General features: G+C 45.2%; 2 protein-coding genes across 2 annotated transcripts; both read left to right on the top strand.

The window, feature by feature from the left end:
• The first annotated feature begins 630 nt into the window (after positions 1-630).
• On the top strand, positions 631-12,072 carry XB22063322.L (provisional ortholog of DnaJ heat shock protein family (Hsp40) member C3 L homeolog). Its single transcript, NM_001091327.1, is given in 13 exon segments — positions 631-935; positions 1,095-1,181; positions 2,452-2,562; positions 3,274-3,398; positions 5,173-5,247; positions 5,441-5,584; positions 6,223-6,404; positions 6,943-7,062; positions 7,693-7,798; positions 8,638-8,758; positions 9,617-9,749; positions 9,835-9,983; positions 11,561-12,072. Coding segments are annotated over 12 exon segments (1,488 nt in total). The 5' UTR covers positions 631-935; positions 1,095-1,099; the 3' UTR covers positions 11,701-12,072.
• Positions 12,073-17,048: 4,976 nt separating this feature from the next.
• Positions 17,049-22,621, top strand: tm4sf5.L (transmembrane 4 L six family member 5 L homeolog). Its single transcript, NM_001097872.1, is given in 5 exon segments — positions 17,049-17,234; positions 18,164-18,244; positions 18,579-18,715; positions 20,376-20,562; positions 21,808-22,621. Coding segments are annotated over 5 exon segments (588 nt in total). The 5' UTR covers positions 17,049-17,063; the 3' UTR covers positions 21,820-22,621.
• The last annotated feature ends 1,796 nt before the right edge of the window (positions 22,622-24,417 follow it).

Genomic DNA, 24,417 nt, shown 5'->3' with positions numbered 1-24,417 from the left:
GTGGCTGCACAGATCCTATCTGATCCCCATTGTAAGCAGCAGTCCTGTCCTGCTTTATGGCAGCTGAGATTCTAGCTATCTGTATAACAGAACATTCTGTCCCAGTGGCTGCACAGATCCTATCTGATCCCCATTGTAAGCAGCAGTCCTGTCCTGCTTTATGGCAGCTGAGATCCTATCTGATCCCCAGGCACAAGGCTATAATGGAAACCCACATTACAACAACAGCTGTGACAGGACGAATAGAGAAACAAGGTAAAAGAGTGACTATCAGGTCTGTGTGTAAGAAAAGGGCGGCAAATTCAACGAGCCAATGAGCGACAAGCTCGACTCTGACGCTACCTAGTTATATGGGATAAAAGGCGGGCGTATATGGAGGCCCCGCCCTTCTGATTCCGCTTCCAAATACACATTCCGCGGTGCATAGCAACCGCTTGTATACAAGAGAGAAGTGAAAGCGTCTCACCTAGGCCGCACCTATGCTCCAACATTGAGCCAATAAGCGAGGACCACGCCACTAGTAAGCAGGCGCTGATTGGCTCTAGCGGGAAAGGAAGCCGCGTGCCGTCCGACAGTTGGTTGGGAAAGGCCTCTCGGTGGAACGCGGAAGTGCTAGTTGCTATGGGATCTTCCTGTTAGAGTGACAGCCGCTGCAGGTTGGACATTGTCTGGATGAGCAGAAAATGATAAAACGTATAAAGCAGTACCTGCGCTCTGCACACAGTGTATTGTGTTAGTGCTGACATGTCCCCAGTCCCTGCGCGTTACTTTGCCTCAGATTCAGCTACTGGCGCGTCACGGAGCTAGTGGTGACGTCATGATCTCGCGAGGAGAGACTTGTAATGACTGGAGCGGCTTCCTTGCCGGAACTGAGGAGCTGGACGTATAAACAGCAGCCAGGGACTGCGAGCTGAGGAAAGCGGCGCTGTGGGGCGGTGTGTATAGTCTGTGTATATATAGTCTGTGTATATATATATATATATAGTCTGTGTATATATAGTCTGTGTATATATAGTCTGTGTATATATAGTCTGTCTGTCCTCTCCTGTGACTTCTACACAGTATTAACCCTCCTCTCCCCTGTGTCACTGCAGCATCAATGGACCGGGACAAACGCCGCCTCAGTGGGGTCCTGTCTTCTCTCTCCCTCTTCTGTGTCATCCTCGATCTGCAGCTGCATGGTAACTACTGACTCCTCCCCTCTCAGCCCATAATATCCCTGTATCCCTGTACTAAGCACAATTCAGCAGGAACAGTCCCCTAAGTTTGCTCATAGTCTGTACAGAGAGATCCCATAAAACTATGGCAGCATAGGTATCCCCTGTACTAAGCACAATTCAGCAGGAACAGTCCCTAAGTTTGCTCATAGTCTGTACAGAGAGATCCCATAAAACTATGGCAGCATAGGAATTCCCCTGTACTAAGTACAATTCAGCAGGAACATTCCCCTTAGTTTGCTCATAGTCTGTACAGAGAGATCCCATAAAACTATGGCAGCATAGGTATCCCCTGTACTAAGCACAATTCAGCAGGAACAGTCCCCTAAGTTTGCTCATAGTCTGTACAGAGAGATCCCATAAAACTATGGGGCATAGGTATTCCCTGTACTAAGCACAATTCAGCAGGAACAGTCCCTAAGTTTGCTCATAGTCTGTACAGAGAGATCCCATAAAACTATGGTACATAGGTATTCCCTGTACTAAGCACAATTCAGCAGGAACAGTCCCTAAGTTTGCTGATAGTCTGTACAGAGAGATCCCATAAAACTATGGCAGCATAGGTATTCCCTGTACTAAGCACAATTCAGCAGGAACAGTCCCTAAGTTTGCTCATAGTCTGTACAGAGAGATCCCATAAAACTATGGTACATAGGTATTCCTCTGTACTAAGCACAATTCAGCAGGAACAGTCCCTAAGTTTGCTCATAGTCTGTACAGAGAGATCCCATAAAACTATGGCAGCATAAATATTCCCTGTACTAAGCACAATTCAGCAGGAACAGTCCCCTAAATTTGCTCATAGTCTGTACAGAGAGATCCCATAAAACTATGGCAGCATAGGTATTCCCTGTACTAAGCACAATTCAGCAGGAACAGCCCCTAAGTTTGCTGATAGTCTGTACAGAGAGATCCCATAAAACTATGGCAGCATAGGTATTCCCTGTACTATGCACAATTCAGCAGGAACAGTCCCTAAGTTTGCTCATAGTCTGTACAGAGAGATCTATGGCAGTATAGGTATTCCCTGTACTCAGCAGAATGCAGGGGGGGGTGGGGTTCCAGTGTATATTTAATGTTATCATTGTATATATATATATATATATAAGGAGACAGGTAGTACAAGCAGTACAGTACAAGCAGGAGACTGTACATCAGGATAGTGAGTATCAGTGCTAAGCTGCCCGTGTGCTGCTGTTACTGATGTGACTGATGAATGTGTTTTCTGTTTCAGGGTTATCGGCAGCAAACCATGCAGAAATAGAGGGGCACCTGGAGATGGGGCGCAAGCTGTTAGCAGCCGGGCAGCTGGCCGAGGCGCTTACACACTATCACGCTGCTGTGGGTGAGTGCTGTGTGTGTTTGTGGGTGCCCCCAGGAGAAAAATACAACTTTGTACCCCCTCCAACCCATACGCTGGCTGTGGAATGTCACCTGTCCCCTGATCCACTACTCCTCTTCTGCCCAACGCTAAACCCACCTCCAGGAAATGTGGTGGGGCTTGAGTGTGTCTGTTAATACATATATTGGTGTAATATTGGTGTGTAGGTGCATCTCAGCTCATTTTGCCTGGTCATGTGATTTCAGAAAGAGCCAGCACTATAGGATTGAACTGCTTTCTGGCAGGCTGTTGTTTCTCCTACTCAATGTAACTGAATGTGTCTCAGTGGGACCTGGATTTTACTATTGAGTGTTGTTCTTAGATCTACCAGGCAGCTGTTATCATGTGTTATGGAGCTGCTATCTGGTTACCTTCCCATTGTTCTGTTGAGTGGGGGGGGGTGATATCACTCCAACTTGCAGTACAGCAGTAAAGAGTGACTGAAGTTTATCAGAGCACAAGTCACATGACTGGGGGCAGCTGGGAAACTGACAATATGTCTAGCCCCATGTCAGATTTCAAAATTGAATATAAAAAAATCTGATTGCTCTTTTGAGAAATGGATTTCAGTGCAGAATTCTGCTGGAGCAGCACTATTAACTGATGTGTTTTGACTGAATACCTTTACCAAAGTAAAATGAGTTACTTAACCCTGTACTTTCCTTGTGTTTGCAGACGGAGACCCCAATAATTACCTGACGTATTATAAGCGGGCGGCCGTGTATCTGGCGATGGGGAAGTTCAGATCCGCCCTCCCCGACCTGAGCAGGGCCATCCAGCTGAAGCCTGACTTCCTGGCCGTAAGCACCTCACTTCCTCCTCTCTGCACTCTCTTCATAGTCTCGTCCACACATTTGGTTCTGAATGGGTTAAAGGGGACCCATCACCCAAAAAAATAATTCCAAATCCTATTTTATCACATTAGTCAAGCAAAATGAACTTTAAAGGGATACTATCATGGGAAAAAATTTTTTTTCAAAATGAATCTGTTAATGGTGCTGCTCCTGCAGAATTCTGCACTGAAATCCATTTCTCAAAAGAGCAAACAGATTTTTTTTTATATTCAATTTTGAAATCTGACATGGGGCTAGACATATTGTCAATTTCCCAGCTGCCCCTGGTCATGTGACTTGTGCTCTGATAAACTTCAATCACTCTTTACTGCTGTACTACAAGTTGGAGTGATATCACCCCCTCCCTCCCCCCCCCCCAGCAGCCAAACAACAGAACAATGGGAAGGTAACCAGATAACAGCTCCCTAACACAAGATAACAGCTGCCTGGTAGATCTAAGAACAACACTCAATAGTAAAATCCAGGTCCCACTGAGACACATTCAGTTACAGTGAGAAGGAAAAACAGCAGCCTGCCAGAAAACATTTCTCTCCTAAAGTGCAGGCACAAGTCACATGACCAGGGGCAGCTGGGAAATTGACAATATGTCTAGCCCCATGTCAGATTTCAAAATTGAATATTATAAAATCTGTTTGCTCTTTTGAGAAATGGATTTCAGTGCAGAATTCTGCTGTAGTAGCACTATTAACTGATGTGTTTTGAAAAAAACATGTTTTCCCATGACAGTATCCCTTTAATTACACAATATAAATTATTTGAATCTTGTTTCCTTCAGTCTGGGAATTCATAATTATAACAAGCAGGCAGGAGCCATTTTGTGGGACACTGTTATTAAGACAAGTCTTGTATCATCTCAGAATCTTGTTTGTGCACCAGAATGGGGGACCTGATGTCCATCCCCATGTCCTGGCTACACAATTAAACGGTGAAGAGAATGTGGGAATGTGGGGAGAGCAGTGACATGTAGGAAGTGCTGAATGGAAAGTGAAAGTAATTGTCTGCCCCGCCTCTATGCCTAGGTATAGAGGAGGGGCAAACAATATTTGATTGACAGCTGAGATGTTTAAATGAGTTTACAACAGCTATGAATGCTTTAATAAAAAAAAAAGAGATTGGATTTCATGTTTAATTTGAAAAGGACTTTTATTATACAGATTTTTATGTCTGGATGACGGGTCCACTTTAAATGTGCCCAGGGGGCGGAGCTGATCCGACGGCAGTTACATATTTCATTTGTCCAATTTGCAATATAAACTGCCGTTGTTTCTCTTCTGCTGTCGCTTAAAACTAGGGATGCACCGGATCGAGGATTAGGTTCGGGATTCAGCCTTTTTCAGCAGGATTCGGATTTGGGCGAATCCTTCTGCTCGGCCGAATCAAATTTGGATCTGGTAGAGAGAGGGAAATCACGTGATTTTTTCGTCACAAAACAAGGAAGTGAAAAATGTTTTCCCCTTCCCACCCCTAATTTACATATGCAAATTAGGATTCAATCAGTATTCAGTCAAATCTTTTGCGAAGGGTTCGGCCAAATCCAAAATAGTGGATTCGGTGCATCCCTACTTAAAGCTTGAAAATAAATGGTTTGTCCGGCTCCTGTACAGAACCTGAAGTTGTAGGTCAATGTCCGTCTGTCTTTCCACCGTTCCACTTTGCCAGACCATCGCCCCACGTGGGGGTTCATGTGCCCTGTGTGTGACCCCGTTATCTTGTTGCCCAGGCACGACTGCAGAGAGGCAATATCCTCCTCAAGCAGGGAGATGTGCAGGAGGCCCGGCAAGACTTCCTGTCAGTGGTGAGTAGCACGGGGGGAACATACTCTTAAAGGGACACTTATTATTATTATTATTATTATTATTTATATTCAAAATGGCAAAAGAGCTTCCGTAACATTTTGTATAGTAGCTGAGATTGTATAAAAGGACACTTTCTCACTGAAATACAAGTGTACAAGGCGAGTGAGGTGCAGTTACACGATGTTCCTCCAGTTGCAGAGTAGCCCGACCAACGAGGAAGCACAAAGCCAGCTGGAGCGAGTGCAGGAAGTGGAGAGAAATGTGGGCGGAGCATCGGAGGCGTATGAGAGAAGAGATTATTATGGCGCCATTGCACTTCTAGAGAAAGTCATAGAGGTAATATTCTGTCTCCCTATTGGTCAAGGGCACTGTCTCACACTCCTTCTGCCTGTGCTGACTCGAATCTTCTTCTGTGTCACCCTGCAGGGGGAGGAGCTACAGTCTGCTCCTTCTGTCTGTGTCATTGTATCATCCTGCAGGGGGAGGGACTCTCCTTCTGTCTGTGTCACTGGATCACCCTGCAGGGGGAGGGACTCTCCTTCTGTCTGTGTCACTGGATCACCCTGCAGGGGGAGGGACTCTCCTTCTGTCTGTGTCACTGTATCACCCTGCAGGGGGAGGGACTCTCCTTCTGTCTGTGTCACTGTATCACCCTGCAGGGGGAGGGACTCTCCTTCTGTCTGTGTCACTGTATCACCCTGCAGGGGGAGGGACTCTCCTTCTGTCTGTGTCACTGTATCACCCTGCAGGGGGAGGGACTCTCCTTCTGTCTGTGTCACTGTATCACCCTGCAGGGGGAGGGACTCTCCTACTGTCTGTGTCCCTGTATCACCCTGCAGGGGGAGGGACTCACGGCTCCTTCTGTCTGTGTCTCCGTATCACCCTGCAAGGGGAGGAGCAGAAAATGAGTTATATCCTGAGAGTTTTTCCATGAGTTTCTTCTACATTATTTTTCTCTTTTGTTTTTAATCTAGTTTTCCCCATGGGACCCCAGTGCCCGGGAGTTGAGGGCTGAGTGTTACCTGCAAGTAGGAGAGTTAAGTAATGCAGTGCAGGATCTGAAACCCACCACAAAGCTGCGTAATGACAACAGGGCCGCCTTCCTGAAGCTCAGCAAGTTGTACTACAGTATGGGCGAGCATGGGGAGAGTCTGAGGTGAGCACCCGGTACCCTCACTTCATAGGGAGGGGGGTTTGGAACGGGTGGAGGGGGTTTGGAACGGGTGGAGGGGGGTTTGGAACGGGTGGAGGGGGGTTTGGAACGGGTGGAGGGGGGTTTGGAACGGGTGGAGGGGGGTTTGGAACGGGTGGAGGGGGGTTTGGAACGGGTGGAGGGGGTTTGGAGCGGGTGGAGGGGGGTTTGGAACGGGTGGAGGGGGGGTTGGAGCGGGTGGAGGGGGGTTTGGAGCGGGTGGAGGGGTGTTTCGAGCGGGTGGAGGGGGGTTTGGCGCGGGTGGAGGGGGTTTGGAGCGGGTGGAGGGGGGTTTGGCGCGGGTGGAGGGGGGTTTATCTGTGCAGCATAAGCAGGAGTTCACTTATTGAGTCAGACTTAAGTTTTAGAGACTGAAGTTGAGTTTACATATAGGTGAGTAGCAGCAGTGCAAGTGTGGGGGACCATAAAATGAGGGATTGGCTGCGTGTGTCATGTGACTGCTGCTTTACTCTCTGCACTTGTGTGTGTGCGTTGCCTCTAGCCAAGTGCGGGAATGTCTGAAGCTGGACCAGGATGACAAGGAATGTTTCTCTCATTATAAACAAGTCAAGAAACTCTCTCGGCAGCTGGAAATGGCTGAAGAATTAATCCGGGAGCAAAGGTGAGTTTAAATGAGGTTCTTCATCTCTAGATCTTCACCAAACCCTCCATACCATGTGACATATAAACTGATAGGGGAGTGGGCGGAGCCTGGGAATGACACGTCACATTTGAGGTTAATGGCCAGAACAAGAGGTTGGTGCCCATAATTATTATAGAGCTCTGGGTTGTCCTGGCACAGAATGTTCTGCTCACAGTAATAAAATCATTTGACTCCTCGTAGTGTTTGTTTAGAGTCAGGGAGGGCACGTCGTGTGCATGAGTCGTAACCTGAGGTTCTCCTGCAGGAGCAGCACACCCATATGTACTCACATTCCACCCATATCACACATATGGCTTTGTTAGAGTCTTGTATCTGGGGAGACAGCGGGCGGGGACCCCCTTCTGAAAGCTGGAAAGAGGCAGAAGAGGAAGAGAAATCATTCAGAAACTATTTTTAAAAAAAGACCAATTGAAAAGTTGCTAAGAATAGGACAAGCCATAACATACTAAAAGTGATCTGTCCCTTTAACATATATCTGCAATGCAACTTATAATCAGGGGCCCTAAAGAAAAAAAGGCTTCTTGCTGACTGTTATTGGCAGACCCTGAGGCTGCACCGGACGTGATTCTCCCTCTTTCTGTGAGACAGGTATGAAGACGCCATTGAGAAATTTGAAGCTTCGGTAAAAACAGAACCCCGGGTGGAGGTGTACAGCACGCGAGCCAAAGAGAGAATCTGCCACTGCTTGTCAAAGGTCTGACACTCTAATGCTTGTTGTTTATTTACTGCCCCCGGCAGTCCCACACATTCCCACTCACCTGCACTGCTTACACGGGGCACTAGAGGGCGCTCAGTCTCTGCAATGCTAGACATACAGTAAGATCATAGTTGAGCAACCGCTGTCACTGCCGTGTTTGCATTCAAAGCAAGTGTCACAGTCTAGAGGAATGGTACAGCCCATATAGAGATTATGCTGAGCAACATGGATGCCCCTCTGCTAGCCCTTTGGGTGTGGCAATTAGTTATTATGGTATCCTAGATGTGAGGAGGCACATACGAAATATACTATCCTAGATGGGGGTACATAGGGATTATGCTATCCTAGATGGGGGGCACATACGGAATATACTAGCCTAGATGGGGGGCACATACGGAATATACTAGCCTAGATGGGGGTACATATGGATTATACTATCCTAGATGGGGGGCACATACGGAATATACTAGCCTAGATGGGGATTATGCTATCCTAGAAGGGGGTACATAGGAATTATGCTATCCTAGATGGGGGGCACATACGGAATATACTAGCCTAGATAGGGGTTCATAGGGATTATGCTATCCTAGATGTGGGGAGGCACATACGGAATATACTATTTTAGATGGGGGTACATAGGGATTATGCTATCCTAGATGGGGGTACATAGGGATTATGCTATACTAGATGGGGGTGCATAGGGATTATGCTTTCCTAGATGGGGGTACATGGGGATCATGCTAGCCTAGATAGGGGGCACATGATTAATCCAGGCCCAGGACACATTTTCTGTTTTACTTTACCTTTAAATTCCATCCCACCTGCTTCCCCTCCAGAGCCAGAAAACAGAAGAAGCCATATTGGTGTGTACAGAGGCGCATCAGAGAGACCCTCAGAACCCCCTCATCCTGCGAGACCGGGCCGAAGCCTATATTCTCAATGAGGAATATGAAAAAGGTGCCATTCTATCCTACGTCTCTTGTTACTGATCTACAGTGGGGGTGGGATTCCTACCCTGCTTTATAATAATAATAATAATAATAATAGCAGCCTGAGCTGGATATTGTCTGGGCCGTCTGCTTCCTGGTTACTCGTGCAGGATACCCTAGCAACCTAATAAGGTCAGAAATCAGTAGAAATAAAAATATATACAGTATATCCAAACGCCCCTTTAAAGTACACATACAGGATAAATGAAAAAACCCTAATTTTGTAGGCAATTATGAGTAATATATGGTGTTGCTTTTACATGGTGCTAAAAATTTATATTATCTTTAAAAATAGCCCCTTTATTGTAGCTTCCTATTGATGGTCTCTGTCTGTGTGTAAAATGAGGGGTGGGCGTGTCCCTGCCAGAAGCACAGTAGCAGGGGGACAGCCAATCACAGCCCTGCAGTCACACAAGCACAGACAGGCTTCAGTTCCCTATCAGGTCCTGCTAGCTGCTGATTGGTTCCTGTCCTACAGTGCAGTGAGCTGAGTGCACAGCCTGGGAATTCAGGGAGCAGCAAGTGGAAGAGAAGGGAGGGATTATTAGGGGTTTTGCAGAAATATTCAATAAATCAGCCTGAAACACTACTTTTTTTAAGCACAATTCTTCTATATCTAAAGGAGTATAATGCACTGGTACATTCTTGTTTTTTACACAATGTGTCTCCTTTAAATATATGATGTAGTGCACTGCTAATTACACCCCATGTATTTCCTCCATCCCGGCGTCTAATTGTCCCGTTCATTCACTTCCTTATTGGCCTGTGACTATGGCACTTGCCTCCCGGACTAATGGCTCGAACGCTTTCTCTGTTGCACTTGCAGCTGTGGAGGATCTCCTGCAGGCCAAAGAACTGGACGGAGAGAGCGAGGAGATAAAGGAAGGTCTAGAAAGGGCCCAGAAGCTGCTCAAACAGTCCAAGAAGAGAGATTATTATAAAATACTGGGAGTTAAAAGGTACAGAGAATTGGAGACCGGTCTGTACTTCCGTGTGTCCGAATGTTGTCTCGTTTTATTGGTGGGATTTCTTTTGTCTAACCAGAAACGCCAACAAGCAGGAAGTGATCAAAGCGTACAGGAAGTTGGCACAGCAGTGGCACCCGGACAACTTCCAGTCAGAGGAAGAGAAGAAAGAGGCGGAGAAGAAGTTTATCGACATTGCAGCGGCCAAAGAAGTGTTAACAGATCCAGGTATGAGAGAGAGAGGTCAATAAACATGGAGTAAGGGGCCAGTCGAGTTTCAGTCCCGTTCACTCCAAAATGACAAGTCAGCAAGCTGTCTGGTTGCTAGGCAAAGTAGCCACAGAAACCAGACGGTAGCCTGAATACATTAAAGGGGTTGTTCACCTTTAAATGAACTGTTAGTATGATGTAGAGAGGGATATTCTGAGACAATTTGTAATTGGTTTTCATTTTTTATTTTTGAAGGTTTTTGACTTATTTAGCTTTTTATTCAGCAGCTCTCCAGTTTGTAATTTCAGCCACCTGGTTGCTAGGGTCCAAATTCCCCTAGCAACCATGCACTGATTAGAATAACAGGCTGGAATATGAATAGGAGAGGCCTGAATAGAAAGATGAGGAATAAAAAGTAGCAATAATGATACATTTGTAGCCTTACAGAGCATTTGTTTTTTAGACGGGGTCAGTGACCCCCCATTTGAAAGCTGGAAAGAGTCAGAGGAAGAAGGCAAATCGTTAAAACACTATTAAAAATAAATAATGAAGACCAATGGAAAAGTTGCTTAGAATGAGTCATTCTGTAACACACTAAAAGTTACTTAAAGGGGAACTCCGGCTTCCAAACCAACATTTGATAAAGAGGCCCCACATTACACAGAAACCTCTAATATACCAATCACAGTTACCTGTTACTTTAAAAAGTCTGAATAAATGCCATTTTCTATGCTAAAATCCAGCTGTGTAACAGTTCTTCTCTTTCTGCATCATTTGAAATCCTGGCAGGGAAGGAGGGACTAAACACTGATGTTACACATTGTACTTACAGACAGCATGCAGGAACTACATAACCCACAATGCATTGCACTGGGATGTCCCTTTCCTTATTAAAATCACGTGTGCAGGGAATTGTGGGGTTTGGAGGATGCAGGCTGAGGACTGATGGCTGTTGATACAAAGTAACAGTAGTCAGACAGCTCAGCAAAGTAGTCAGACAGATGAGCAGGGGGCTGGGATTAGGGAATTGTTACAAACCATTACGAATCATGAAAAGTCTGCATATTTTTTTAAATGATGTATATTGCAAAGTTGCTGGAAATTGTGTTTACTTTTCAGAAAGCTTAAATTGTGTTTGTGTGGAGTTCCCCTTTAAAGGTGAACCGCCCTTTAAGAAGGTTGTGAAAAGAAAGCTCTAGTATATGATATATATAGTAATGCTGTTTCACTCCACCAATGAATGTGTCGCCCAGTGCAAAGGAAACGTCACTTTTCTGCAGAATAACCAGGGTTTGGCTGCTCGTGTCCATCACGTTGGGGGTCGGCACATTCCTGAACAGGGTCAGACGGGGCCAGTGGGACACCAGGAAAAAACCCTGTGGGCTCCCGCCGACCCAGACCCTCTAATCTGCCGAGCACCAAAATAAACAATGTGTGGTGTGCGCTGGGGGGGCCCGGATGTTCAGAACCCGATGGGACCCAGTAGCCCCCCCTGCTCCAGTTGGACCCTGTACCTGAATGTTGCCCCCCTGCAAGTAAAATATCTTTTCTATTCCTCCCTCACCCCCATTAATAACTCTGTCCCCCCCATGCAGAGATGCGTCAGAAGGTGGACGCTGGGGAAGATCCGTTGGACCCAGAAAACCAGCAGGGCTCCGGCCATCACCAGCAGTGGCCTTTTGAGTTTAACCCATTCGGCTCGGGCAATTATCAATTTAAATTTAACTATCACTGACGGAACTGCACAGAAAGGACAAAATGGGGACACAATGGGCCAGTTCTCTGGTACCGCCCAGAATGTGGGAGGAGCCTTTGCACATATCCTCCCCGCTCTCCCAACATTTCCTCTGGGCTTTCAGTACCGGGATTCTGAGAATCGGACTGTTACTGAGGCTGAAATGTGGACACAAATGGTGGACCCGGGGAATCCGTTTGATTCGCTTTCTCGGGAACAGGTAGTGAGGGACTAGAAGGTGTTTCTAATGAAATCATACGTGGATTTTGATTGGCTGTGGGCAGCGGGTTTTATCAACCGCCAACGAGAAATCATCTTGCAGACTGGGAGTGGCCTGTAAATTATTAAATAAAACTAAAGATTGAATTTTAAGTTGTGTCAAATGTCTACAAATCAATGTTTGTCTTAAATATGTGTTTTATCCTTCAACATGTGCTGCTAGTCTGTCCCTCCCCCTGCAGGGTGATACAGTGACACAGACAGGAGAGTCCCGCCCCCTGCAGGGTGATAAAGTGACACAGACAGAAGGAGAGTCCCGCCCCCTGCAGGGTGATACAGTGACACAGACAGAAGGAGAGTCCCGCCCCCTGCAGGGTGATACAGTGACACAGACAGAAGGAGAGTCCCTCCCCCTGCAGGGTGATACAGTGACACAGACAGAAGGAGAGTCCCTCCCCCTGCAGGGTGATCCAGTGACACAGACAGAAGGAGAGTCCCTCCCCCTGCAGGGTGATACAGTGACACAGACAGAAGGAGAGTCCCTCCCCCTGCAGGGTGATACAGTGACACAGACAGGAGAGTCCCGCCCCCTGCAGGGTGATAAAGTGACACAGACAGAAGGAGAGTCCCGCCCCCTGCAGGTTGATACAGTGACACAGACAGAAGGAGAGTCCCGCCCCCTGCAGGGTGATACAGTGACACAGACAGAAGGAGAGTCCCTCCCCCTGCAGGGTGATACAGTGACACAGACAGAAGGAGAGTCCCTCCCCCTGCAGGGTGATACAGTGACACAGACAGAAGGAGAGTCCCTCCCCCTGCAGGGTGATACAGAAGGAGAGCCCCTCCCCCTGCAGGGTGATACAGTGACACAGACAGAAGGAGAGTCCCTCCCCCTGCAGGGTGATACAGTGACACAGACAGAAGGAGAGTCCCTCCCCCTGCAGGGTGATACAGTGACACAGACAGAAGGAGAGTCCCTCCCCCTGCAGGGTGATACAGTGACACAGACAGGAGAGTCCCGCCCCCTGCAGGGTGATACAGTGACACAGACAGAAGGAGAGTCCCGCCCCCTGCAGGGTGATACAGTGACACAGACAGAAGGAGAGTCCCTCCCCCTGCAGGGTGATACAGTGACACAGACAGAAGGAGAGTCCCTCCCCCTGCAGGGTGATACAGTGACACAGACAGAAGGAGAGTCCCTCCCCCTGCAGGGTGATACAGTGACACAGACAGAAGGAGAGTCCCTCCCCCTGCAGGGTGATACAGTGACACAGACAGAAGGAGAGTCCCTCCCCCTGCAGGGTGATACAGTGACACAGACAGAAGGAGAGTCCCTCCCCCTGCAGGGTGATACAGAAGGAGAGCCCCTCCCCCTGCAGGGTGATACAGTGACACAGACAGAAGGAGAGTCCCTCCCCCTGCAGGGTGATACAGTGAGACAGACAGAAGTAGAGTCCCTCCCCCTGCAGGGTGATACAGTGACACAGACAGAAGGAGAGTCCCTCCCCCTGCAGGGTGATACAGTGACACAGACAGAAGGAGAGTCCCTCCCCTTCCCCTTTTCAGTAACCAATTAGATGTGAGTGAGTAATGAGCTGACAATTGGTTTTATACAGAAATCCCCAGTCTGTTTCACAAGCCGCATTTCCTTTTCCTCATCAGAGTTTTTCATCCCACGCAGCAGTGGGGCCGAACTCCAGGCAGATAAGGAGGGATTTCCCGCAGGAGTCAACATTATCCCCATGTGGGGCCTATAGCTCCTCCTACTGGATCCCGCCTCTCACACCCACTATGTAGGGCGCCATTTGTTATCTGCCCGCGCTTTCTATCCACTCGCTACATAGTACAATGTGACGCTCAGACAGAATGATGGGTAAGTGGGTGGAGCCTGTAACAAGTTATTTGTAGGATCTTATGTACAAGTCTTATGTGTGATTATTTCATTTTATCGAAGGCACATGTAGGAGGAATGATTGATGGTGGGTGTATGTGAAAGATGGCGGGATGATTAATATGTAAGGAGAGATGTGGGAAGAAGTGGCTGTGAAAGAGGGGGTGTTGGATGTTGGTAGGAAGAGTTAAAGGCAAGTATGGGGGGAGCTATTACTCCCAAACTATTGGGGTGGCCCCTCCTATAGGCCAGTTGGAGACAATGGAAACAATGGCTATTCTAGCTTTCCCTGGAGGACCATTTTGAAGATCAATTCAAGTCACGTCTTTGGTGTTCTCATCTTGGAACTAAATTGCTTCCTGCATGATATTTGCACCCTCGTTGTGAGGCATGGGGGACCAGAGACAGATTTGGGGCCTCAAAGGGGGTCTTGAACCAAATGTGTCCGACAAGCACTGTATGATGGGAAGGAGAATGATTGAGGGGAAGAGGAGGCATGAGAGTCTGGGAAGGGAGCGACTATGAGAAAGAGTGAAAATGAAGTGATGGGAAGCTGAGAGAGCTGCATTGTGGGATGTCTAAGAGACTGTGGGAAGGCAGAGGTGACACATTATGGGGAGGTGGGTGAGTTAGAGATGGTAACAAAACAGAAAGGTGAGGGATGGTGAGTAGGTGAATATCTGTGTAAGGGATATCCGAAAGGTTAACCTAAAAGTCATGTGCTTGGGTGGATTGTTGAGGGAAATTGTAGGTAAGTTTGTCTTAAACACAGTGAGAAGAATGTGGCCATGTGTGGTAGAGTGATGATGAAAAGACCTGGTAATGTTTGTAAGGTTTGGTTAAAAGTTGTGCCCTAAATAGTGGGAAGATGGTTGAGTAAGTAATACTATGGAGGGGTATTAAAGAGTTGGTTGGAAAGATGGGGGTGGTAAGTGCCTTGGTGCATGTGGGAGAGACCAGTTGATGAAAGTAATTGTGGTAAGTTATTGATAGACACAAGAAATAGGAAGGGGAGCATGGATGTGATGTATGTTGGGAAGTGATGGTGAGGGACAGTAGGAAGGGAAGACATTGGGAATGGGTGGGTGAATGTTAAAGGATAATCTTTTGGAAGAACTTGGTGGGCACAATAAATAGTGGAAAGAGGTACATGGAAATGATGGTGAGGGTGTAAGATAGCAGAAATGGATGGGTGAATGTTAGAGGTTGGTAAGAAGGAACTTGTTCTATGAGAAGAATGGCATTGCGCAAGTGTGTATGACACATAATAGCCGGCATGGGACAGGTGGCTGAAAAGGAAACCTGTGGTAAAAAGTTTCTCTCTGTAGTCTAAAGGTGGCCATACATGCACAGATAATATCGTGCAAAACACATTTTCATACGATTTTCTGTGCGTGTATGGTGGGAAAAGAGCCGACAGATATCGGCAGAAGACTCATCGAGTCTCATCGATCGGGTTGGATGGAAAATTTTGATCAGGAGCCTTTGAAGGGACCTAAACATCGGCCATTGTTAGTGCTGAATGGTCAGATACAGGTAGAATTCTATTGTTTCTATATGTCTATCTGACCATTCAGCTCTACATGTGTGTATTGAAACCAACAATCTTTCTTGGAAACATCTTTTCCAAGAAAGATCATAATTGTTACGTCTATGGCCACATTAAGTGTTGATTGCAGGTCTCGAGCAGCAGCTGTGAAGAGGAGAATTTGATTGATTGAAAGAAGACACGAGACCGGTATAAAAGCCGGTTCATGATGAGCTTACCTGTCAGTCGGGGAGGATCGTGGAAAAACATTGCCATCATGCTTTGTACCCACCCACCCTAAAAAATATATGGGATAGGTGGGCCAATGAAGGAATTGGTCTGGCTAAATTAAAGTCTAAGAAAAACATGACGTTATAAAAAATGTGTTTATCAATAAATATGCTGCGGCCATTCTCCAACAAGCAAGTTGTAAAGTGTCTTATTGTTTATTTCCTATAACAATCCCATGTTGGAAGAGTGTATGTGGGACAGTAGGAAGGGAAGACATTGGGAATGGGTGGGTGAATGTTAGAGGTTGGTGGGAAGGAACTTGGTGAACACAATAAATAGTGAATGTGAAGAATGTTGGAAGAGTATGTGGGACAGTAGGAAGGGAATTGGTTGGTCTGGGTGTGGAATAAAGGGGGTGTTAATGTGTTTGAGAGACAGACTGGGGGAACAGGTGGGTGAATGTTGGAGGATAATGTTGGAAAGACGGCTGGACGTGGATGATGTGTGTGTGTGAGAGAGAGAATGGTGGGCAGGGGCAGGTAGGTATAGGACATTATGTATAGCAGGTTAGAGAAGAGCTTTGATTGACAGACAGTGGGAAGAGGGTGGGTGTAACCATAGGGAAGATGTCACCACTACTCCCCTGCCTGTTTCTTCTCTTACCTTTCTCTCCTCGTCCCTCTAAGGCAGTGATCCCCAACCAGCGGCTCACGAGCAACATGTCACTCTCCAACCCCTTGGATGTTGCTCTCAGTGGCCTCAAAGAAGGTGCTTATGTTTCAATTCCAGGCTTGGAGGCAAGTTTTTGTTGTATAAACTAGGGATGCACCAAATCCAGGATTCTGCCTTTTTCAGCAGGATTTGGATTTGGCCGCAACCTTCTGCCTGGCCGATCCGAATCCTAATTTGCATATGCAAATTAGGGGCAGGGATGGAAATCTCATGACTTTTTGTTACAAAACAGGGAAGTAAAAAATGTTTCCCCTTCCCACCCCTAATTTGCATATGCAAATTAGGGTTCGGATTCGGTTCGGTATTTGGCCGAATCCTTCGCCAAGGATTCAGGGGTTTGGCTGAATCCAAAATAGTGTATTTGGTGCATCCCTAGTATAAACACCAGGGGTACTGCCAAACAGAGTCTCCTATAGGCTGCCAGTCCACATAGGGGCTACCAAATAGCCAATCACAGCACTAATGTGACACCCCAGGAACTTTCTTCATGCTTGTGTTGCTCCCCAACTCTTTTTACATTTGAATGTGGCTCACGGGTAAAAAAAAAGGTTGGGGATCCCTGCTCTAAGGGAAAATCCACTGTTCCCATCCTCCCCCGCACCTTATTGATTTGCTCCTGTTGCCAGGTTGTCACTGATAACAGGGGTGAACCTTGCCCTTTTCCTTATCATTAAAACAACAGTTAATCACCCTGCTAAAATTATGCACCCACAGAGCCGTGCCAAACCTCTCACACTCCTCTAGTCTGTCCTGAGAGCCAACATGTGCACTGGCAAATGCTCTCGCTTCTTGGGCTTGTCTCTGCTCCCCATGTCCCTGAGCTGCATCATTGCTAATGTCCTCCTCTTCTTCCCTAATGGAAAGACCATCAGCACCGACCACATCACCCTCCAAGTCTGGCTGATGGGCGGCATTATAGGAGGGGGCCTCTTTGTAAGTACCACCAGCTTTCGGTTATGTTCATGGGCACCAACTGTAAGCTCTAAAAGTGGGTGGTAGATGGGGAAAAACAAGGTTGGCAGGGAATGATGGGAACTGGAATCAGATGTAGGGCAGAGATTACATAGTTCTGTGTGTTTTCAAACTGGGTCTTTAAATATCTCAACAAGTTCTGGAGCAAAAGTCTCAAGAGGGCAAGAAGACACAACATCTCCTTATCTTCAAGCTATGGGTTTGACTTGGGAGGGATGTGAGCATTGTTTTTGGATCATTTTTGGAGCAATGTGCATTTGTTCTATTGGAGGCGGTTGAAAGATTTGTGGAACATGTCATTGTCTTCTCAAGATCATGCTCTTATGTCTCTGCCGTAGCCCTGTGCCAAATGTATGTAGCGCTATTGCCCCCAAGCCTAATGGGAATCTGTGGATCAAGCAGGTCAACATCCATGAAACAAACAGCCCCTCCTAGTTACACCCCTGATCTGCCCCAAAACCCCATATTGTACTCAGGAGACTCCTGAAAAAAGAGCCCAAATACCTTCCTTTTTTAATGCCCCTTTGTCTGTGGAAATAAATGATAAAATCATTTGCCTTTGTGAAAGTGTTTCTGACTCTTGCCTGAGCCTCCATTGTTCCCAAGATGTCTCAATGTGCTCCCATAGCCCTCCTGTAGTGTTATAATCTCCTTACAAAAGGGCAAGGTCAGATCCAGAAGAACAAGCAGTAGTATGGATTCATAAGGCTTAATAAGCAAGGGCTGATAGCAGGGCACCGTGAGTTTGTACAGGCCCGAGTGCAGAAATCATGGCACCTGGTTGGAGGCAGCAGTGGGAGGAGCTGTGAGTCTGTCCCTTGTCCAACAGAATAATGGTACAGATATAAAGCCAAACATAAAGATCCCTTCTTCTTTGTTTCTTACTGTAGGTCCTGTGTCCGGCCTTTGCAGCGATTCGTGCAGGGGGGGAAGGCTGCTGTGGGGCTGGATGCTGTGGAAACCGATGCAGAGTATGTAACCCCCCCCATGTCGGCTATACCTTGTGTAACCCCCTATGCTGGCTGTAACCTGGCTGCCCCCCCCCAAACCCAATGAAATGTGTTAGCTGTACCCTAGGAGACTCCCTATATCCAAGTGTGTAATTTCTGTGCCTTTTAATTCCTCTATATCCCCTGTGGGCAGCTTTACCTTGGGTGAATCCCCCCATACCCAGTTTGCCACAAAGGTACCTTGAATGACCCCCTATACCCAGAATCCTCTGTGTAACCCCCTGGCTCATCTAATTCCTCTGTATCCCTGTGTCAGCTGTGTGGCACCCCTAATACCATTCTGTTGGTTCTGCAGATGCTCCGCTCAGTCTTCTCCTCCATATTCGGTGCTCTGGGAGGATTCTATTGCCTGATCGTGTCAGGCACAGGCCTGTCTGATGGACCTTTGTGCCTCATGGGGGGGCAGTGGAAATATCCCTTTAAGGGCCAAACGTAAGTGAGAATTTGCCTCTTCTGAGTCTGAATGTAAAACAGACAAATGACAGACCTCAAACAGACTGAGCTCCTAGTGCCATCTCGCCGGTGATTTACATTCTAGCCGGTAGGAAGGCATTTAGGGGGAGATTAGTTGCCACTGGGTGACTAATCCCCCCCAGTAGCCTCATCTGCCACCATCCTTATGCTGCTGCATTCATCAAACACATATGTACTTCCCCCCATGTGTTACTAACTGATCCCCCCCATTACCAAATAATCCCTCCCTGTGTTACTGACTGATCTGATCATCCGATCTTGTGTTACTGACTGATTCCTTCCTTTCTCACTGTTTGATCCCTTAATTTCTTACTGATCTCTCATTGTGTAACTGACTGATTCCCCCCTTTGTTACTGACTGATTCCCCTTTGCCTTCCTGAATGATCCCTCCCAATGTTACTGACTGTTGCCTCATTACCTTACTGACTGATTCCTCCATTTGTTACTGACTGATTCCTCCATTTGTTACTGACTGATTCCTCCATTTATTACTGACTGATTCCTCCATTTGTTACTGACTGATTCCTCCATTTGTTACTCCTCCATTTGTTACTGACTGATTCCTCCATTTGTTACTGCTGATTCCGCCATTTGTTACTCCTCCATTTGTTACTGACTGATTCCTCCATTTGTTACTGACTGATTCCTCCATTTGTTACTGACTGATTCCTCCATTTATTACTGACTGATTCCTCCATTTGTTACTGACTGATTCCTTCATTTGTTACTGACTGATTCCTCCATTTGTTACTGACTGATTCCTTCATTTGTTACTCCTTCATTTGTTACTGACTTATTCCTCCATTTGTTACGACTGATTCCTCCATTTGTTACTGACTGATCCCTTCATTTGTTACTAACTGATTTCTCCATTTGTTACTGACTGATTTCTCCATTTGTTACTGACTGATTCCTTCCTTTTTTACTTACCAAACCCCCCATGTGTTACTAACTGATCTCTCCCTGTTACTGACTGATTTCTCTCTGCGTTACTGACTGATTCCCCCTTGTCTTGCCAACAAATCCCTCCCGGTGTTACCGACTGATCCCTTCCTGTCTTACTGACTGATTCCTCTTTTTGAAGCTGAATGATTCCCCTAGGCTAGTGACTAAGGTCCCTATGATACCGACTGATCCCCTTATTATTAACTGATACCACCAGTGTTACTGATTGATCCCCATTTCTGACAGTTTCTGCTTGTGTTTGAGTGATCCCGCTTGTGTTTCTGACAGTTCCCTTCCTGTGTTGCTGACTGATTACTTCTGTGTTTCTGACTGATTCCTCTTGCATTTCTGAATAATCCTGCCTTGTTTTATGAGCTGATCACTTTTGTGTTACTGACTGATCCCCTTGTTACTAACCATTTGTGTTACTGATCAACCCCATTGTGTTACTGACAAACCACACCCTGTTTCGGACTGATCCCCCGTGTTACTGACACAATCCCACCAGTAACACTAATTGACCCCTCCGTGCTACTGATAGACCCATGCATATCTCTGATAGAAAGTCTAGTGTTGATTTAGGCAGGTTGATTAAAGCTTGTGATGGAATTGTGCCATTTGGCCTGGGAGTGATGTGGACTCTTTGTATTACCCAGTCTCTTTTGTTTGCAGTGAGAGTTACCTGTTCAATAAGACTTCTTGGGATGACTGTGAGGAGCCTAAAAAGATTGTGCTGTGGAACATTGTCCTGTTTTCTATGCTCCTTGGGTTCGGTGCTCTAGAGTTTGTCCTCTGTGCCATCCAGATTGTCAACGGACTCATGGGCGTGTTGTGTGGGGACTGCAGAAAGAAGGGCAAGGTAAGCTCAATGTTTATATTAAACTGAGTATATTAAACTCAGTACATGTGAGAGTATGTTGTATTCCACTAACCCCAATACAGTGACCCCGATACAGTGGCCCCAATACAGAGAAATGGACCACTTCTTCTTGGGTTGGTAGGGTGTGTTTTTCACCTATTCTGGCCCATGTTTGTTCCTTTATCATTATTATTTAATCAACTTGAGGGTCAGATATGCGACACGATTGCCATTTTGGAGTCAGGAAGGATTTTTTCCCCATCTGAGGCAAATTGGAGAGGCTTCAGATGGGTTTTTTTTTGCCTTCCTCTGGATCAACTGGCAGTTAGGCAGATAAAAATAAAAAAACTAAAAGGTTGAATTTGATGGACGTGTGTCTTTTTTCAACCTTACTTACTATGTTATATGGGCACATCCCACATTTTTATATGTAGGGGATTGTATGCCCAACTGTGACTACATTCATGCAGTGAGCCAATCAATTCAGGTAAGCAGAATGTAGTCCTGTGAGTGAACTTCACTTCTGTTAAATGACAGCTGATTTTTGAATATTTTGGTGAATATTAATAAATCTGCCAGAATGTTTGTGTAATTACACAAGAAATACCTAAAAAAAATCCATAAAAATCCATATTTCTTATGATATAGGGGAAAATATGTATCAGAAACATACTATATGCAAGAAGCCAAATCTGTATACTTTATGGAACTAAACCTACTTTAGATCAGAAAAGCCCCTACCAGTAAGTTTACCCCAGAAAACCATATATTCTTGGAAAGTACATTTGCTAAGATTTAGAACTGGTGAATATGGGGCAGAGAAGCAGAAGTGGATCGACAGCTGTAGTCTTTCTTCTAAGGAACTCTATAGAATCGAAGGCTAAAGAGCTGTCTATGTGTTTGTAGCCAAAAGCGCTCTATCCAGATTAGATACTTGTTTCGTATTTCTCATTCATTCTTGTCAAATGAAGATCTGTTTGTAAAGGGGAATATCCATGTAATGAATTACATCTCAGAAACCCCATAACCCATAAAAGTCTATCTTAAATGTTTTTGCTATTGTACATGTATAAAGTATTTCTTAATAAGGAGCACAGCCGTATATATGATGAGATATTTCCTCTATTCCATTAATATTGTCATCCTTTTATTACTTCCTGATAACCATTATTTACAGTATTATTTTTATTATTTCCTTATAACCGCTATTTATTATTTGTATTATTTCCTTATAACTCGCTACAGAATGAAGGCTGATTTTTCTACCACTCCTTCCTCCCTGAGTGAACTTTCACCCTGCTGTACAGAAGGTCCACCCCTGGCACACAACATGCAACACGCACCCCTATATTTAAGGAACACTCTGTGTTTTCTATGAATTTTGTAGAGTTTCAGCAGTAAACCCAATCTTCCAAACCATGCTCCTTTTGTCCCATTTACCTGGTCCCTCATTCTTTTTGATATTCTAGCTTTATCTATAATTTGTTTTGCAATTATTGACGGCATTTAGTGGTGCCCAGAAGAACCTCATGTAAAATATAATGGTGATAGATAATGCTAAGATAGCATTCTACTTACAGTCTACTGTAAGGCATTAAATATCTTAGATTGTAGTCCATTGTGCCACCAGACTCATCTGCAGCAGATGAAGGAGCTTCTGCCCAGGAGTGTGTCCCCCTGCCCAATCGAAGCACTGCCAACATGTCCATAAGGACCCACAAAGCAAATTTTCAGCCACTTATCTCCAGAAGGCAGGATTGCTCCTCCAATCCAAGTCAGAATAGATTTGCATCTTATTGATCAAGATTTGCCATATGGACCTACAAGTCTCTGGAGCATGTGCCACCAAGCATTCTGATTACATGAAGTTACTCAATTACTTGGCCGATCAAACTGCTGTGGGGCCTTTTGGGAAAACTTGAGGAATAAGGCAAGTTAAATTAACTGAGATGACGATGGACGGTGATGAAATTAATATTTGTAACTGGCATATCAACTTCACTTACATAAAGGCTTTTCTTTTGGTCACACCCACTTTAATAAATATTTTCACATTAAATTGTCTTTTTTGTCATAAATGTTTTAGTTCTTGGCTCTGAATAATCATGATTATGACTCAATTAATTTATTGTTTCTCTGCAACACGTCCCTTTGGTACCCTTTTGGTGGTTCCACAGTGGAACGCAAAGCCATCTTGCATTTTTCCCCCCTGAAAAGAAGAACATCGGTGGGCCATGGGTGGTGAGGGTAGCAGCGATGGTGGTGTACAGTAGACCCCTAAAATCAGTGGGCCTTCAGTTCTTCTTCAAGACGTTTGTTATTGATGGAAAAAATGCAAGGTTCAGTTTGGGATTCACCCAAATCCCACCACTTTTTGTAGGATTCAGATTCATCTAAATCCTTGGGATTTGGTTTGGTGGAACCCTTAAAATGACTTTCAAAATTCTGGATTTTTTTTGATTGCAAATGATGCAATTTATTGATTTATATATTTTCTTTATATTTGAATATGTAAATTAACGTTCCATGCAGGTTCTGTATTTGGCCAAAACTTTTGTGAGAGATGCATAAGTTGCCCATCTTCAAAATTGACGGATTCCATTGATAAATAAACTGTTAATTTATTTAGTATTTCTTATTTAATACTATTTCTGTATTATATTATTTTATGATTTTGGATTTGAATTTTGAATCCTCCAGTTTATTGGAAAAAATATTTTATTTTCTCTGAAGCAAGAGAATATTACACTTGTTAAACTGAAATTGGGTTCAAACATTCCTTTAAAATTGAAATGGACATAAGGACATAATTCAAATTACAAATTTTCATCTTATTATGGAATGATTATATATTGGGTTACATTTTTATAAAACGGTGTACAGAGTAACCTAGAAATAATAAAATATGTAGTAAGGAGCTGATTTATTATAAAGACCTTGGCCATGAAGTCACCATGATCTAACTTTGAGATCACAATTGAAAAGAACAAGGTGTGAAGGCTTTGCAGAAAGGGTTCTCACAGGCAGCCAGAGATGATGGGCCATAGATGCAAATAAATCCAATAGAAATAGATTTGGTTTTCAGCTTCACAATAGGCATCCGGGCTTTCCCTGCTGGAGTATCTTCAAGATGTTGATGTTGGCATTATGACATGATTATGAATAAATCATGTCAGTTACTCTCCCTTCAGCCAAGAGATAGGCTTATGAGGTGGAACAATGTTTTCAAAGGCTGAATAGTGTGTTTACATTTGTACTCTAGGATATTGGCTCACCCCACTGCCCCATTCATGCATGAAAGTAACATGAAGAATTCATAAACTGGATTAAAGTTCTGTTTAAAGAGACAAAAAGCTTCCAGTTGATTAATGGTTGGAAAGGTGAGGACTTTTCGGTGAGGGTTGGTGAGACAGGGGTGCCCTTTGAGCCCGCTCCTGTACATTTTCTCGTTGGATCCTTTCTTGGGGAGACTACAGGATTGTGGGCTTGTGGGTGTTCTGTTTCCGCTGGGGCTATCCTTTCAATGATATCACTCTGGTAATATCAAAACCGGAGGAGGAGGGAAAGGTTTTGGAGAGTATCAGAAGCTATTCTGAAGCCTCAGATCAATCATGAAAAATCAGAAGCTTTTTGGAGTTTAGACAGGGAACCAAGTTTTAGACTTGAGAAATTCCCAGTAGCCTCAGGTCTAGTTAAAATCTTGGGGATCAAATTCAGGAAGGGAGATCTTGATAAGATAAATTGGAAAGAAAAACTGTCAAAAGTTCAGCATTGGAAGGCATGGACACTGACCTATAGAGAAATGATTGACATTATTAAGACTTTCATGGTTCTGCGTTTTCTCTTTGCCTCTTA

This window comes from Xenopus laevis, chromosome 3L (assembly GCF_017654675.1).
Source record: "Xenopus laevis strain J_2021 chromosome 3L, Xenopus_laevis_v10.1, whole genome shotgun sequence".
NCBI lineage: Eukaryota > Metazoa > Chordata > Amphibia > Anura > Pipidae > Xenopus > Xenopus laevis.
This window is presented reverse-complemented; position numbering and strand designations above follow the sequence as displayed.